Source organism: Ursus americanus, chromosome 36, assembly GCF_024610735.1.
Source record: "Ursus americanus isolate L20-20 chromosome 36, mUrsAme1.1.p, whole genome shotgun sequence".
In the NCBI taxonomy this organism is placed as follows: domain Eukaryota; kingdom Metazoa; phylum Chordata; class Mammalia; order Carnivora; family Ursidae; genus Ursus; species Ursus americanus.
Genome location: NC_142162.1, coordinates 22,370,644 through 22,384,427, shown reverse-complemented (window position 1 = coordinate 22,384,427; position 13,784 = coordinate 22,370,644). Strand labels below are relative to the sequence as shown.

Genomic DNA, 13,784 nt, shown 5'->3' with positions numbered 1-13,784 from the left:
TGGCTCAGGGCGTGATCCCGGTGTTATGGGATCGAGCCCCACATCAGGCTCCTCCGCTAGGAGCCTGCTTCTTCCTCTCCCACTCCCCCTGCTTGTGTTCCCTCTCTCGTTGGCTGTCTCTCTCTGTCAAATAAATAAATAAAATCTTTAAAAAAAAAAAAAAAAGAAGGGATGAATGTGAGGAACCAGAGGGCAGAATGTTATGGGCTGAACTGTGTACTCTCAAATTCATATGTTGAGACCAATACTTCAGAATGTGACAACATTTGGATATAAGGCCTTTAAAAGGTGATTACATTAATCCAATCTGGTATCCTTTTAAGAAAAGGAAATTTGAGGGGGCCTGGGTAACTCAGTCGGTTAAGCTTCCGACTCTTGATTTCAGCTCAGGTTATGATCTTGGAGTCATGGGATCTCCACGCTCAGCCAAGAGTCTGCTGGAGAGTCTCTCCCTCTCCCTTTGCCCCTCCCCCTTGCTCACACACATGTTCTCTCTCATTCTTTCTCTAAGACAAATAAATAAATCTTAAAAAAAAGAGCAAAAAAGAAAAATAAATCTGGACATACAGAGAGGAACCAGAGATGTGGGTGTACAAAAGAAGGACCATGTGAGGACACAGCCAAAAAGCAGACATTTACAAGCCAGGAAGAGAAGCCTCAGAAGAAACCAAATGTGCCAACATCTTGATTTTGGACTTCCAGTTTCCAGAACTGTGAGAAAATAATTTTTTTTGTTCAAGCCACTCCGTCTAATATTTTGTTAAGATAGCCCTAGCAAACTAATACACAGACACCCATGTATAAAGCTTGACTATACGACTCTCTGAAAGTAACTTAAAACACACTACACACCCACTTGTTCTTATTCCCTCCCCTTCCTTCTTCTCCCACCCCCTTTCTGGGTATATTGTCTTCCTGAGGTGTGAGAGCAAATTAAACCTTTCTGGGGATAAACCAAACAGGGTCCAAATCAAAATAACCTTTCCCTTTACTTATACAAGTGGGCTTCTTATAGTCACATTTCTATTTCCTAGTCCTAGTCCCTGGACACAGTGACTGGTTTACAGGAAAGCACCTGATCCAGGTTGAGGCAAACTTCCATTCTCAAGATATTATAGAACTGGGGCTAAAAAAACCCTCCAGATCTGGGCTGAAGGTCAAATGATGGCTACAGTCTATTAAAATAACAATATATAATTCCTACTGGGTTTATCAGGTAATAAATACACAGTGGCAATCCCCAGATTCAAACCAGAAATTTAGATGGAATTTAAGTAATAATGTTTATAATCATATATGTAGCAAATGTACACATGAAATAAATTTTCTAGTATAATTTAGAATTAGAAGGACTGAAAAATTTCACTTATATGTTTATTATATTCTATATCAGAAGATAAAACTAAGATCACTTACCCTATTCTGGGACTTTAGGCTTCCACACTCCTTGGATATTTGCCGTTGTACATATTCTATATTTCTGCTCTGAATGTCCAGGCCTGGATGACTGAACGTTATCTAAAATATAAACAATTTCTATTTAAGTGACAAGAGAATGTGTTTATTTTTTTTTTTTAAGATTTTATTTATTTGACAGAGATAGAGACAGCCAGCGAGAGAGGGAACACAAGCAGGGGGAGTGGGAGAGGGAGAAGCAGGCTCATAGCAGAGGAGCCTGATGTGGGGCTTGATCTCATAACGCCGGGATCTCGCCCTGAGCCGAAGGCAGACGCTTAACCGCTGTGCCACCCAGGCGCCCCGAGAATGTGTTTATTTTTAATAAAACTACATGCAGTGTGTATTCCAAAACTTCATAGCCTCTTAGTAGTGAAGCTTTTTAAAATAGTTTTAATAAAAAGCATTATTTCAATCATCCTATTATTTGAATTTAGGTCATTCTTTATACATTTAAATTTTAATTTCGAAAATAAACAAACTTCTGGTTTCTGATTCTGCATGTAAGGAACTTAGTAATTGCCACTCTGTCCTAACAAGTAAAAAATCTAAATAGAAAAAATATCACCAACTCTTCTCAGACCTGTAAGAGAGAGGAGGACACAGTGCAAACCACTGCCTCCAAGATTGGAGACAGACAGGAAAATAAAGGGAGTCACAGCTCACTAGAGCAGATTCATGAGCAGAAATTGCCACAGAAACCAGTGCTGAGGTAAGAAAACGTGAACTATAATTGATGAGTTGCCAGAGCTCAGTATATACTCAGTATATACTGAGTTAAAAACCCCAGGTAGACCCAGTCATAGTGAAGCAACCAAACTTTTTTTTGTGTTTACCTCCAGGAGCTCAACCAAGTTCTTACAGTAAATATCAGAAAAATCCCTGCATGCTTCCAGAAGGGGGAGGGGAAAGGGAACCATTTTTTAACTATGCCAGAATACTCTGGTTTTTTTGTTTGTTTTTTAACAAGGTCTGCCCTCAGGAGAAATGAGTTAACCAGAGCCTGACCTAGGATATTATCAGAGCCTATTTGACTTAGATTAAGAGAAAGAGCCAACTCTGGTCCAATCTAACCATCTGACCCAACTAAAAAGTTTGAACTCCGCAAGTATTTTGCAGTTTTTTCTAAGTCCAGAAGCACAGGCTCATTCTAAAAGACTGAGACCTAATCATAGGACTACAGAATGCTTCCCTTCTCCCCCCAACACCTCACCACCACATACTAAAGACCTATTTATAGCAGTTCCTTTTACCCAGTACCTCATGTCTAGCTATTAAGAAAAAAAGTGTAAAACATATTGAAAGGCAAAAACACAATTTGAAAAGATAGAACAAGCATCAGAACCAGACATGGCAGGGATGTTGGAATTAGCAGACTAGGAATTTAAAACAACTATGATTAATATGCTAAAAGCTCTAATGGATAGACAGCATGCAAGAACAAATGAGCAATACAAGGAAAGAGAGAGAAATTCTAATAAGGAACCAAAAGAAATGCTAGAGGTCACAAACATTAAGAGAAATGAAGAATGCCTTTACTCAACTTATTGGACTGGACATGACAGGAAAAAATCTCTGAGCTATTTAAAATAGTAATGACTGAGAATTTACCTAAATTAATGTCAGACACCAAACCACAGACCCTGGAAACTCAAAGAACACCAAACAGGATAAATGCCAAAAAACACACTACACCTAAAAATATCATCTCCAAACTATAAAAACTCAAAGATAAAGAAAAAATCCTGAAAAATGACCCAAAAAATTTCTTTACTCATAGAAGAGCAAAGAATTACATTTGACTTCTCCTCAGAAACCATGAGAGTAAGAAGAGAGTGGAGTGAAATATTTAAAGTGGTGGAAGAAAAATATCTGTCAACCTAGAATTCTGTAACTTGCCTAAAAACAAACAAATTTCAAAAGAGATATAAAGACATTCTCAGGCAAATAAAAACTGAAGAAATCTATGGCCAGTAAACCTGCCTTATAAGAAATGTTATGAGGTTCTTTAGAGAGAAGGAAAATAGTATATATCAGAAACTCAGATCTACATAAGAGTAAAGGAGCACTGAGGAAAGAATAAGGTAATTTATTTTCACAATAAAATACAATTTTAATTTTTCTTATTCTTAATTGAGCTAACAGAGAATAGCTTATTCAAAAATAGTAACAATGTATTCAATCATATATGATTATATATACACACATATATACTCACATATATAAAGTGAAATAAATGATAGCAATGATATAAGAGATGGGAAGGAGGAGTTAGCATTATTTTGCTATTATAAGGTAATCCCAATACTATAAAGTGGTTTAGTGTTCTTTGAAAATGGACACAGATGAAAACCACAAGGAGACCACAAAAAAAAAGGTAAAAACAAACAAATATAACTTACATGCTAAAAAGGAGAGAAAAGGAAACTATATAAAATGTTGAATTAAACCACAAAAGACAGAAAGTAAGTGAAAGATGAAAAGAGAAACAGAGAACAAGGGCAACAAATAGAACATTGAAAAAATATGATAGATATTAATTCCACTGTATCAATAATCACTTTGAATGCTAATGCTCTAGTTAAAAAATACAGACTGTCAGCATAAATAAAAAAGTTAAGACCCAATTATAAGACATGCACTATAAGCGTAAAGACACATACAGAGTAAAAGTAAACAGAGGGGGAATAAAACACTATGCTAACACTAATCAAAAGAAAGCAAATTTAATCCATTTCAAACAAAGCAGACTTCAAAGCAAAGAAAGTTATTGGTCATGAAGAGGGGCATTCAGGAGTGCCTGGGTGGCTCAGTCGGTTAAGCGTCTGGCTTTGGCTCAGGTCATGACCCCAGGGTCCTGGGATCAAGCCCCACATTGAGCAGGGAGCCTGCTTCTCCCTCACCCTCTGCCGCTCCCCCTACTTGTGTGTCCTCCCTCTTTCTCTCTCTCTCTAAGGAATAAATTAAATCTTAAAAAAAATAAAAGAGGGCATTACATAATGTTATGAGATTAGTTTTCTAAGACCTGCAATCCTTAATGTGTAAGTGCTTAAAAACAGAGCATTAAATTACAGAAGGAAAAACTTGATAGAACTGCAAGGAGAACTAGATATACCTATTACCACAGCTGGAGACTTCAACACCCCTCTATCAGAAATGGACAGATACAACAGGCAAAGAATCAGTAATGACCTAGTTGAACTCAACACCATCAATCAAATGAATATAACTGATGTCTACGGACTACTTAACAACAACAGAATACATATTTTCTCAAGCTCACATGAACATTAACCAAGACAGACCACATTCTGGGCCATAAAACAGACTTTAATAAATTTAAAACAATAGAAATTATACAATGTCTGCTCTTAGGCCACAAAGGACTTAAACTGGAAATCAGCAACAGAAGGGTTAAGTGAAAAATCCCCAAATATATGGAGATTAAACAAAACAACACACTTCTAAATAACATGTAGATCAAAGAATAAATCAACAGAAATTAAGAAGTATTTTTAACTACAGAGAAATGAAAATTGTGGGATGGAGTGAACGAAGTGCTTACAGGGAAATTTATAGCATTAAATGCATATATATCAGAAAAGTAAGACCTAAAGTCAATAATCTAAGTTTCCACCTTAGGAAATTAGGAAAAGAAGATTAAATCCACAGGTAGAATTTCTAGTTAATGCAATAAGACAAGAAAAGGAAATAAAAGGCATATAGATTGAGAAGGAAGAAATAAAACCGTCCTTGTTCACAGATGACAATAATCATCTATGTAGAAAATCTCAAGGAAGTGATAAAATAACTCCTAGAACTAATAAGCAATTAAAGCAAGGCGGCAGAATACAAGATTTATATATAAAAGCCAATCACTTTCCTATATATGAACAATAATCATACAGAGTTTGACATTAAAAACACAGTACTATTTGCATTAGCACTCCCCAAAATGAAATACTTGGGCATACATCTAACAAAATATGTATATAACATATGTATGAGGAAAACTATAAAATGCTGATGAACAGAAGAAAAGAAAGTAAATGCAGAGAGATATTCTATGTCCATGGATTTGGAGACTCAATATAATCAAGATGCCAGTTCTCCCCAAATTGGTCTCTAGAGTCAATGCAATCCTAATTAAACCCCAAGCAAATTATTTTGTGCATACTGACAAACTGATTCTAAAGGTTACAGAAAGAGGCAAAAGACCCAGACTAGCCAATACAATACTGAAGGAGAATTAAAGCTGCAGGACTGACATCACCTGACTTCCAGACCATATTAATCAAGACAGTGTGGTATCAGCAAAAGAACAAATAGATCAGTGGAACAGAATAGATGACCCTGGTTATGGTGATGACTTTTTTCATACAACACCAAAGGCATAATCCATGAAAGAAAAAACTGATAAGGTGGACTTCATTAAAATTAAAAATTTCTGCTCTGCAAAATACAATGTCAAAATAAGAAGACGACAAGCCACAGACTGGGAGAAAATATTTGTAAAAGATATCTGATAAAGGACTATTATCCAAAATACACAAAGAATTCTTAAAAACCAAAAATAAAAAAACAAGCAACCCAATTAAAAAAAATGGGCCAAGATCTCAACAGACACTTCACCAAGGAAGACACACAAATGGCAAGTAAGCAAAATGAGAAGATGCTACATACCTTAAGTCATCAGGGAAATGCAAATTAAAACAATGAGATACCACTAACACAACTAGTAGAATGGCCAGTATTCAGAACACTGACAATGCCAAATGCTGGGGAGGATATGGAGCAAGAGGAGCCTTACTGACTGCTGGTGGGAATTCGAAATGGTACGGCTACTTTGGAAGACAATTTGGTAATTTCTTATAACACTAAACATACTCTTCCCATAAGATCCAGCAATTGTGCTCCTTGATATTTACTCAAAAGATTCAAAAACTTATGTCCAGGCAAAAATCTGCACAACAATGTTTATATAGCAGCTTTATTCGTAAGTGCTAAAACTTGGAAGCAACCAAGATGTCCTTCAGTAGGTGAAGGGATAAAGTGTGGTATACCCAGACAATAGAATATTACTCAGTATTTTTAAAAAAGACATGGAAGAATTTTACATGCATATTACTAAGTGAAAGAAACCAATCTGAAAAGGCTATATACTTTATGATTCCAACTATATGACATTCTGATACAGGCAAACTATAAAGATAAGTGGTTGCCAGGAGTTGTGTTTTGGTGGGGTGGAGGTGAACAGGCGGCACATAAGAGAATTTTTAGGGCAATAATAAAACTCTATGATACCATAATGATGGATACATGTCATACATTTGTCTGACTCCACAGAATGCAAAACACCAAAAGTGAACCCAAATGTAAATTATGGACTTTGGGTGATTACGACATGCCAAGGTAAGTTCATCAGCTGTAACTTTCCACTGGTGGTACTTTCCACTTTGGGGCTATATATTTACACACACACTCATGCACATTTGCATTTATGTGAATCTTTAAAAATTTAGTGCTTCCTTACACTTGTTACATTACAGATACCTTTCTCTGTTTATACATATAGCTTTTCTTTTAATAGCAGCTTAATAGCATCTTAATATTCCACTGAATGAATGACTTAATTTAACTAGTCTGATTAATATACAGACTTTTCCCAGCTTTTCCTCTTATAAACACAACAGAACAAATTTATTTTTAATACACACATACAGGTTTATCTGCATCACAAATTCCTAAAAGGAGAATTGCTGGATTAAAAAGTTTGTATATTTCAATTCAATAATGAATTTAAATGGATATATCCAACTTCAATCACCTACTTAGTAGTATCTTAAACAAAAAAGAAGTTTAAAAAAAATGAATGAAGCAAGGGGATGGGAGTGGGGGTACCCCTTTCTTTAAGTTGTTTGCTGGTTTGCAGGTGTTCATTATATATATTGTTTTCTATGCATTAAATATGTCATAAATTTTCTATCAGAAGCTAACTGATACATGTGCCTTTATTTGTCCACAATGAAATGACCTTCAGGAACTTGAAAGTAAGGAAAATTGCGTAAGAGAGCTATAATGGCTTCTGGGCCTATTAGACCTAACTGACCTAATACGTGACTGAGAGCATTAGCATTTTGAAAGAATGTACCTATCCATCGAAAGGATTTAAATAGCCCAAGGAAGCACAGAAAATGAGTCAAAGACAAATGCCTATCTAAGCATAACCTGAGGAAAAACCTAGTGTTTGTTCAGCTAGTGTTAGGTAACAATTCTCCATAGGTCTCATTTCTGCAGATCTAGGGAGGTGAGGCACTGTTTGCCTTTGTTTCAGACTATTTCTATGCAAAGATATGTGTAAGTGAAACCACTGAAACATAGTGTCTTCCCAGTTTTCAGTTAGGTTTGTTTAGTATCCGGTATGACCATGACACTGTCTCCCTCCCTGGCAAAAGTCAAGCAAAGCTTAACTGTCCTCTATAAAAGACTTTGGGTTCCGTAACAGGGTTCCAATGCTGTGATGCAAATCTCCTGAGTTGCAACATCCGCCTGAGCAGCTCAGCACCATCCCCATGGGACTTGCAAGGCCAGGGGACCAACACAAACATGAAGCTCATGCTACTTTATTGTGCTGTGAGTAATAATGCCTTTTGTCTCTCATCTACCAGTCCTGTCCTCTGTCAGCATCCATACAACTGGCAGGTTAACCTGCTAGCCAGGATAAAAATCTCAGACTCTTCATATTTCTTGACAGCAAGAAAGCACAATAGTCGTTTTGGCAAGACTGTTCGGTTGTAGACAAGGATCCATCAAGCTATCCAGTCAAAGACAATTAAACACTCAAAGCATGTAAGTACTCTGTTGAGCATATACGCATGAAGCTAGATTTTGCCAAGACCTAGTATCTCATGAAGATGTATTTTATGCAGACAATGTACTAAAGAAGCCACCACTAAGTACTACAGTCCACATGATAGCTTAAATTAAATTTTACACTCCAATTTTTATAAACCATTTTTCTTAAATTTGATTATTTTACACCATGAAAGATGATTCCAGTCTTAACATCCTGAAGTACTGAAAATATGGTTTCTGATCTTCAAGTTTAAGGCCAGATTCTGTAATATGGGAAATTCACTCTGTGAGGCCTATTGGGTGACATCCAAGTGGACAAATGGTATACCACTGTAACAGGACTGTGCCAAATGCAAATGTGCATTATTCCTGTTAAGAAACTTCTGTAATTACTTATTAAATGCATAGCTAATATCTACTGTAGCTTTAAAGGAGAATACCTACTCCATTCTAATCCCTAATAAACGGAGTTCACTTATTTTAACGTCAGCAAATGTGTAATTAAATGTCTAGTTACACAAATTCATAAAACATAACCCTTGTTTCTCTACATCACATCAATCTTGGAGATAAGGAAAAGCTGTAAAGACGCTGGAATTCAGACCCTAATAGTCTGGCTCCAGAAGCCATGTTCAAAATCCCCATGCTAAGAACTGCCTGCCAAATGTTGTTTACTTCCCTCTCTGCAGTTATCTAGCACTATTTTGTAGTTTTCTGCATGGTGACTACATTCTTCAACCACTCCGCCATTATCATCATTGCCATTTTGGGAGAAGGGCTCAGTTCTTTTCCCTCCATCAGTCAAAAGAGTAGCTTAAAGTTTATAGTTCCCTCAGCCAAAAAAGGTAGGCCAAATAAATTCCCAGGGTCTGGGATGATGAATATTAGTCTATTATAACTTTGGTTTACATTCACCAAGTTTCTTCTCACTGCCCAACTATATGAATCACCGGTCGGCTTCAGGATGTACAGACGTCCACTCTCTCCTCTACTGTTGAGTTTTTCGGCCCATCACTCAAGATATTGGAACACATTTTGTATTTAAAAGTGTTAAACTGGATATCTCCAATCTTAACTATCTTATTTCCTAGGATGCCTATATGTTGATGAGCAAATATGATTCCAGATGGATTGTTTTGATTCCAAAATCCCTGGAAAAGGTATGGAAACTATTTTCAGCCTCTATTTTTGCTATTATTTTTCACAAAGTAAAACGGACTTAAAATTATTTTTTTCCTTCTTGTACCAATTAATTTTTCTTGCATTTCCTATAAAATTTCATAGTAAACTTGGACAAAAACATGCATAAACTATAGATAATTTCTATCCCCCAAATGAGGCAGTTTGTTAGAGGGTATTGTGAAGATCAATATGAGTTATATAAGTGCTTTAAACAGTACTTAGCATACAGTAGGAACCAGCTATGATAAGGATTAACAAGCCAAACTTATCAGATTTAATGAAATATAAAGCTGCCTGTTTACCATAAAAGGAAATATTTTAATCTGAGCTAGAATAAAAAGGAAGAGAAGGAGAGCAGGAAGAAGGTAGATGGAAGAAACATTTAGCATTTGTAAATAACCTCAGAATTCTAATAATTCAGCAAGTACTAATCTAGTGACTGTTCAGGTACTTAATGATTCTACGCAGGAATTTCTTCACTGACAAAAACTGAAGATATTGGCTCTGCTCAAATGAAATATTGGAGTCAAAAGCACTTTAGCGAAGCACCAAAAGACTATAAAATCTCGTTCTTAGTCTTCTTGATTTTCTAGGACAATTACAGAGGTCAGATAAAATTATTAAACGTGAAAACACATATAACACTTTAACAACTGATCTGAAAATAATTAAATATGAGAATGAAAGTCATCTTCCAAAGTAAAAGCAGAATGATTCTCAGAAATCTAAGTGTTGCTTTCAGTAATGTTTTTTTTATTTACGAAAACACCAGGAAGAAATACTAACAGGTTTCATTATGCCACTTCATCTACCATGACATTAGAGGGGAAAAATGTAAAGAATATCAATATAAATTGGAGTTCTACACACTGGGGGAACAGAGACACTCATGTGTTTGACAGAACAAATTAAGACTATCAAACACTATCAAAGAAACAAGAGTCTTATCTTCTGAGAAGGAAAAAAACCTCTAACGATGTGTTTGAAAAATGGCCAACATTAAAGTGTAAGGGGCTATAAAGTCTGAGGTCAGTGGGGAAAGTAGAACTTCAGTTAAGTAAACAATTAAAAACTAAGTGATCACAACAAATATTTAAGATCCATCTTTTATCACCATGAAATAATCATGACAGTTTATTTAATCATGATACACATCGTTTAGAATATAAGAGCCTATATGTCCTAACACTCAACCTCTGGATATTGGGCAAATCTTTCACTCTTTGCCAACACGAGTGGGAAGTGGGAGTGGTACTATACTGGTGGGGACAGAGGTAATTGTCCTAGTCTTGTCCATCTCAGATAACGGCATCATCACTCATTTTACTGCTTAGACCTCAAACTCAGAAGGCATCCTGGACTCTAATCTATTATCAAGACTTTTTTGGCTCTTCCTCCCAGAATTTACCCCTTATCTAGCCATTTCTCATCATTTCTATCTAGTCCAAATCACCAAAATCTTCTACCTGGATGAAAACATTAGCTTCAAAATTGGTCTTCATTCCACTCATGACCATATCCTAATTGTCCATTCTCCACAAAGAAGCCATAATAATGTTTTAAAAATGCAAATGGGCCCTTTATTGGAGATTAAAAACCTTCCAATTGCTTCTCATTGAAACCAGAATAAAATTCCTACTCCTCCCAATAGCCCACACTATCCAAACTACCAAATTCTCTTAACTGTAACTTCTAGTCTATTACCACCTTTACTAACTAAACTGCAGCTCCATTAGCCTGTTTCTCTGAAATGCCAAGCTGCTGCTTGGATATCCCACCCCTCACTCCTGGATTTTCATATGGCTATTATGTTTTGTTTTGATATTATCCATATCTCCATATAAATAGCTCCCCAGAGGATTTTCCCTATCTTATAGATCTGTAGAAGTTCCCCTCTATATTCCCACTATTATATTTCCCCATTAGTTTTATAGCACTACGACTATCTGAAATATTATTGGTTTAACTTATTTATTGTCTATCTCCCTTACTAGCATTTATATCCTTCATGAGGCTAGGGCTCATATCTTTCTTGTTCACAGCTATTCTCTGGGCTTAGAATAGGACCTGGCACATAGTAGGTGCTCTAACATTTATCACATGCATTTATTTCAAGTGCATAGCAATGTTTGCATGAATGAATGATCTTCCTTAACCCCTAAAATAATACTATGGGAGTGAGTTTTATTATTTTTGATATTTACATATGAGGAAACAGGAAGATGGAGAGCATTAGTTTTGTAATTGTAAGTAAATTAAAAAGACAGGATTTAAAACTAGATGTGCCTATGTCTGAAGCCCAAGATCTTCCACTGTTGGAGAAATTTCTATCCAGGGAACAACTTCTCCCCAGTGCCTAGTTTGGTTCTATTAAGCAAACAGACCTTATGGAAAACCAGCAAAGTAACAAGTTTAGTTAGGAAATGTAAAACACACAGCTTAAATATACACAAGGCAGAAAGAAACATCTCCTTGCTCAAAGGTTGCCACGATTAGCCTTGCCACTCTCCTGCCAACCAGCCATAATTATAATTAAACCAGGATCTGGATCTGGCACTTGACACAAAGGCAAGCCATTAGGTTGTAAGAGCCTAGAACAGGAGCTCTGCCCAGAAGTGGCAATGCTGGATAGTGTGTGCACCATTTTATCTTTTCTCTGCCTAATCAGCCCATCCGGTAGCCTTGGAATGGAGAGCTATGTAGAATATATTAATAAACCTGCCCTCAGCTGAGCCAATCAGCTTCCTTCTTATAAGAATACAGAATTGGCTTGGGACTACAGGGATCTAGGCTGGAATGTCATGTAGACTAAAGAGCTGAGCCTGACATTCTGATAGTCATAATACACTACTAATCAACGAGGCAACAAGGAACCTAGGCCATAGAAGAAAAGAATGAAATGGATATGTAAAGAGAAACAGCGATAAATGTCACGCCGAGTTTGTATGAATAAGATAGAGGCAAAGAGTGGGAGTGGGGAAAGAGAGAAGCTACTTAATGCCCACATCTCAAAATTCCTAGCTGTATTTATTCTTAAAATGAATTCTGAGGAATGACACTGAGTCATTAAAGTCCTCCTCATATATATATGTGTATGTGTACACGTACACACACACACACACACACACACACACACACACACAAATGGAATATTACGGAGCCATCAAAAAGAAATATGAAATCTTGCCGTTTGCAACAATGTGGATATAACCATAAGGTATTATGCTAGGTGAAATAAGTCAATCAGAGAAAGACAATTATCATATGATCTCACTGGTATGTGGAATTTAAGAAATAAGGCAGAGGATCGTAAGGGAAGAGAGGAAAAAAATGAAACAAGATGAAACCAGGGAGGGAGACAAACCACAACAGACTCTTAATCATAGGAAACAAACTGAGGGTTGCTGGAGGGGAGTGGAGTGGAAGGATGGGGTAATTAGGTGATGGGACACTGGGGAGGGTATGTGTTGTAATGAGCACTGGGTATTATATAGGACTGATGAATCACAGACCTGTACCCCTGAAACAAATAATACATTATATGTTAATTAAAAAAATAATAATAATAAAATAAAATAAAGTCCCCTTTCCTTAAGCTAGTTTGAATGGATTTGTCATTTGCAAAACCAAATGATCCTAAATTAATCAAGTTCTCAGTACTGAATGATAAAACCAGGAATAAACTGAATCAAAACATCATTTGCTTTCAAGCTGATCCTGTTAGCGTTCATTCACTCTCTCATTCAACAAATGTTAACTAGAGGCTCATTTTATTCAGAAACTTCTAAGTTTCTGAAGATACCTGGGAAGAAACAAACACTACAAACAGAAAAATTAGATACATAAAGTTAAGAAGCGATAAATGTTATGAAGAAAAATAAAGCAGAGTAAGGATACAGTGATAGAAAAGTTGCTATTTTATTTAGATTGCCCAGGGAAGGCTTCATAGAAGTGACCTGCAGTGAAGCACAAACTCTGTGAAGATCTAGGAAGTGTTCCAGATAGACGGAAGAGCAAATGCAAAGCAAATGTCTTCCCTAACAAGCTGCATGTGTGAGATCATCAGGTTAAAATGAGAATCATGAATGAGAATCGGGTGGGCTTTAGTCATAGCCACTATGCCACTGGACACTAACACATCTTATAAATATCATCTATCAAGAAGAGTATTTAAAACATTTTTTAAAAAACCACTTTGACTGCCTTCTGACTTTGTAGACATATACCGGGTATGGATTAAACCACATGAGTTCATAGCGAAACACTTAAAACGCTTATTTACAATGAAAGCA

General features: G+C 36.3%; 1 protein-coding gene across 2 annotated transcripts in view; it reads right to left on the bottom strand.

Moving 5' to 3' along the window:
* Positions 1-13,784, bottom strand: part of SPRED1 (sprouty related EVH1 domain containing 1) — a 116,360-nt gene that overhangs the window by 6,839 nt on the left and 95,737 nt on the right. For both annotated transcript variants that reach the window (XM_045816051.2, XM_087859202.1), the window contains one exon: positions 1,417-1,518. In XM_045816051.2, coding sequence (XP_045672007.1) covers positions 1,417-1,518 — 102 coding nt within the window. The remainder of the gene's footprint in view (positions 1-1,416; positions 1,519-13,784) is intronic.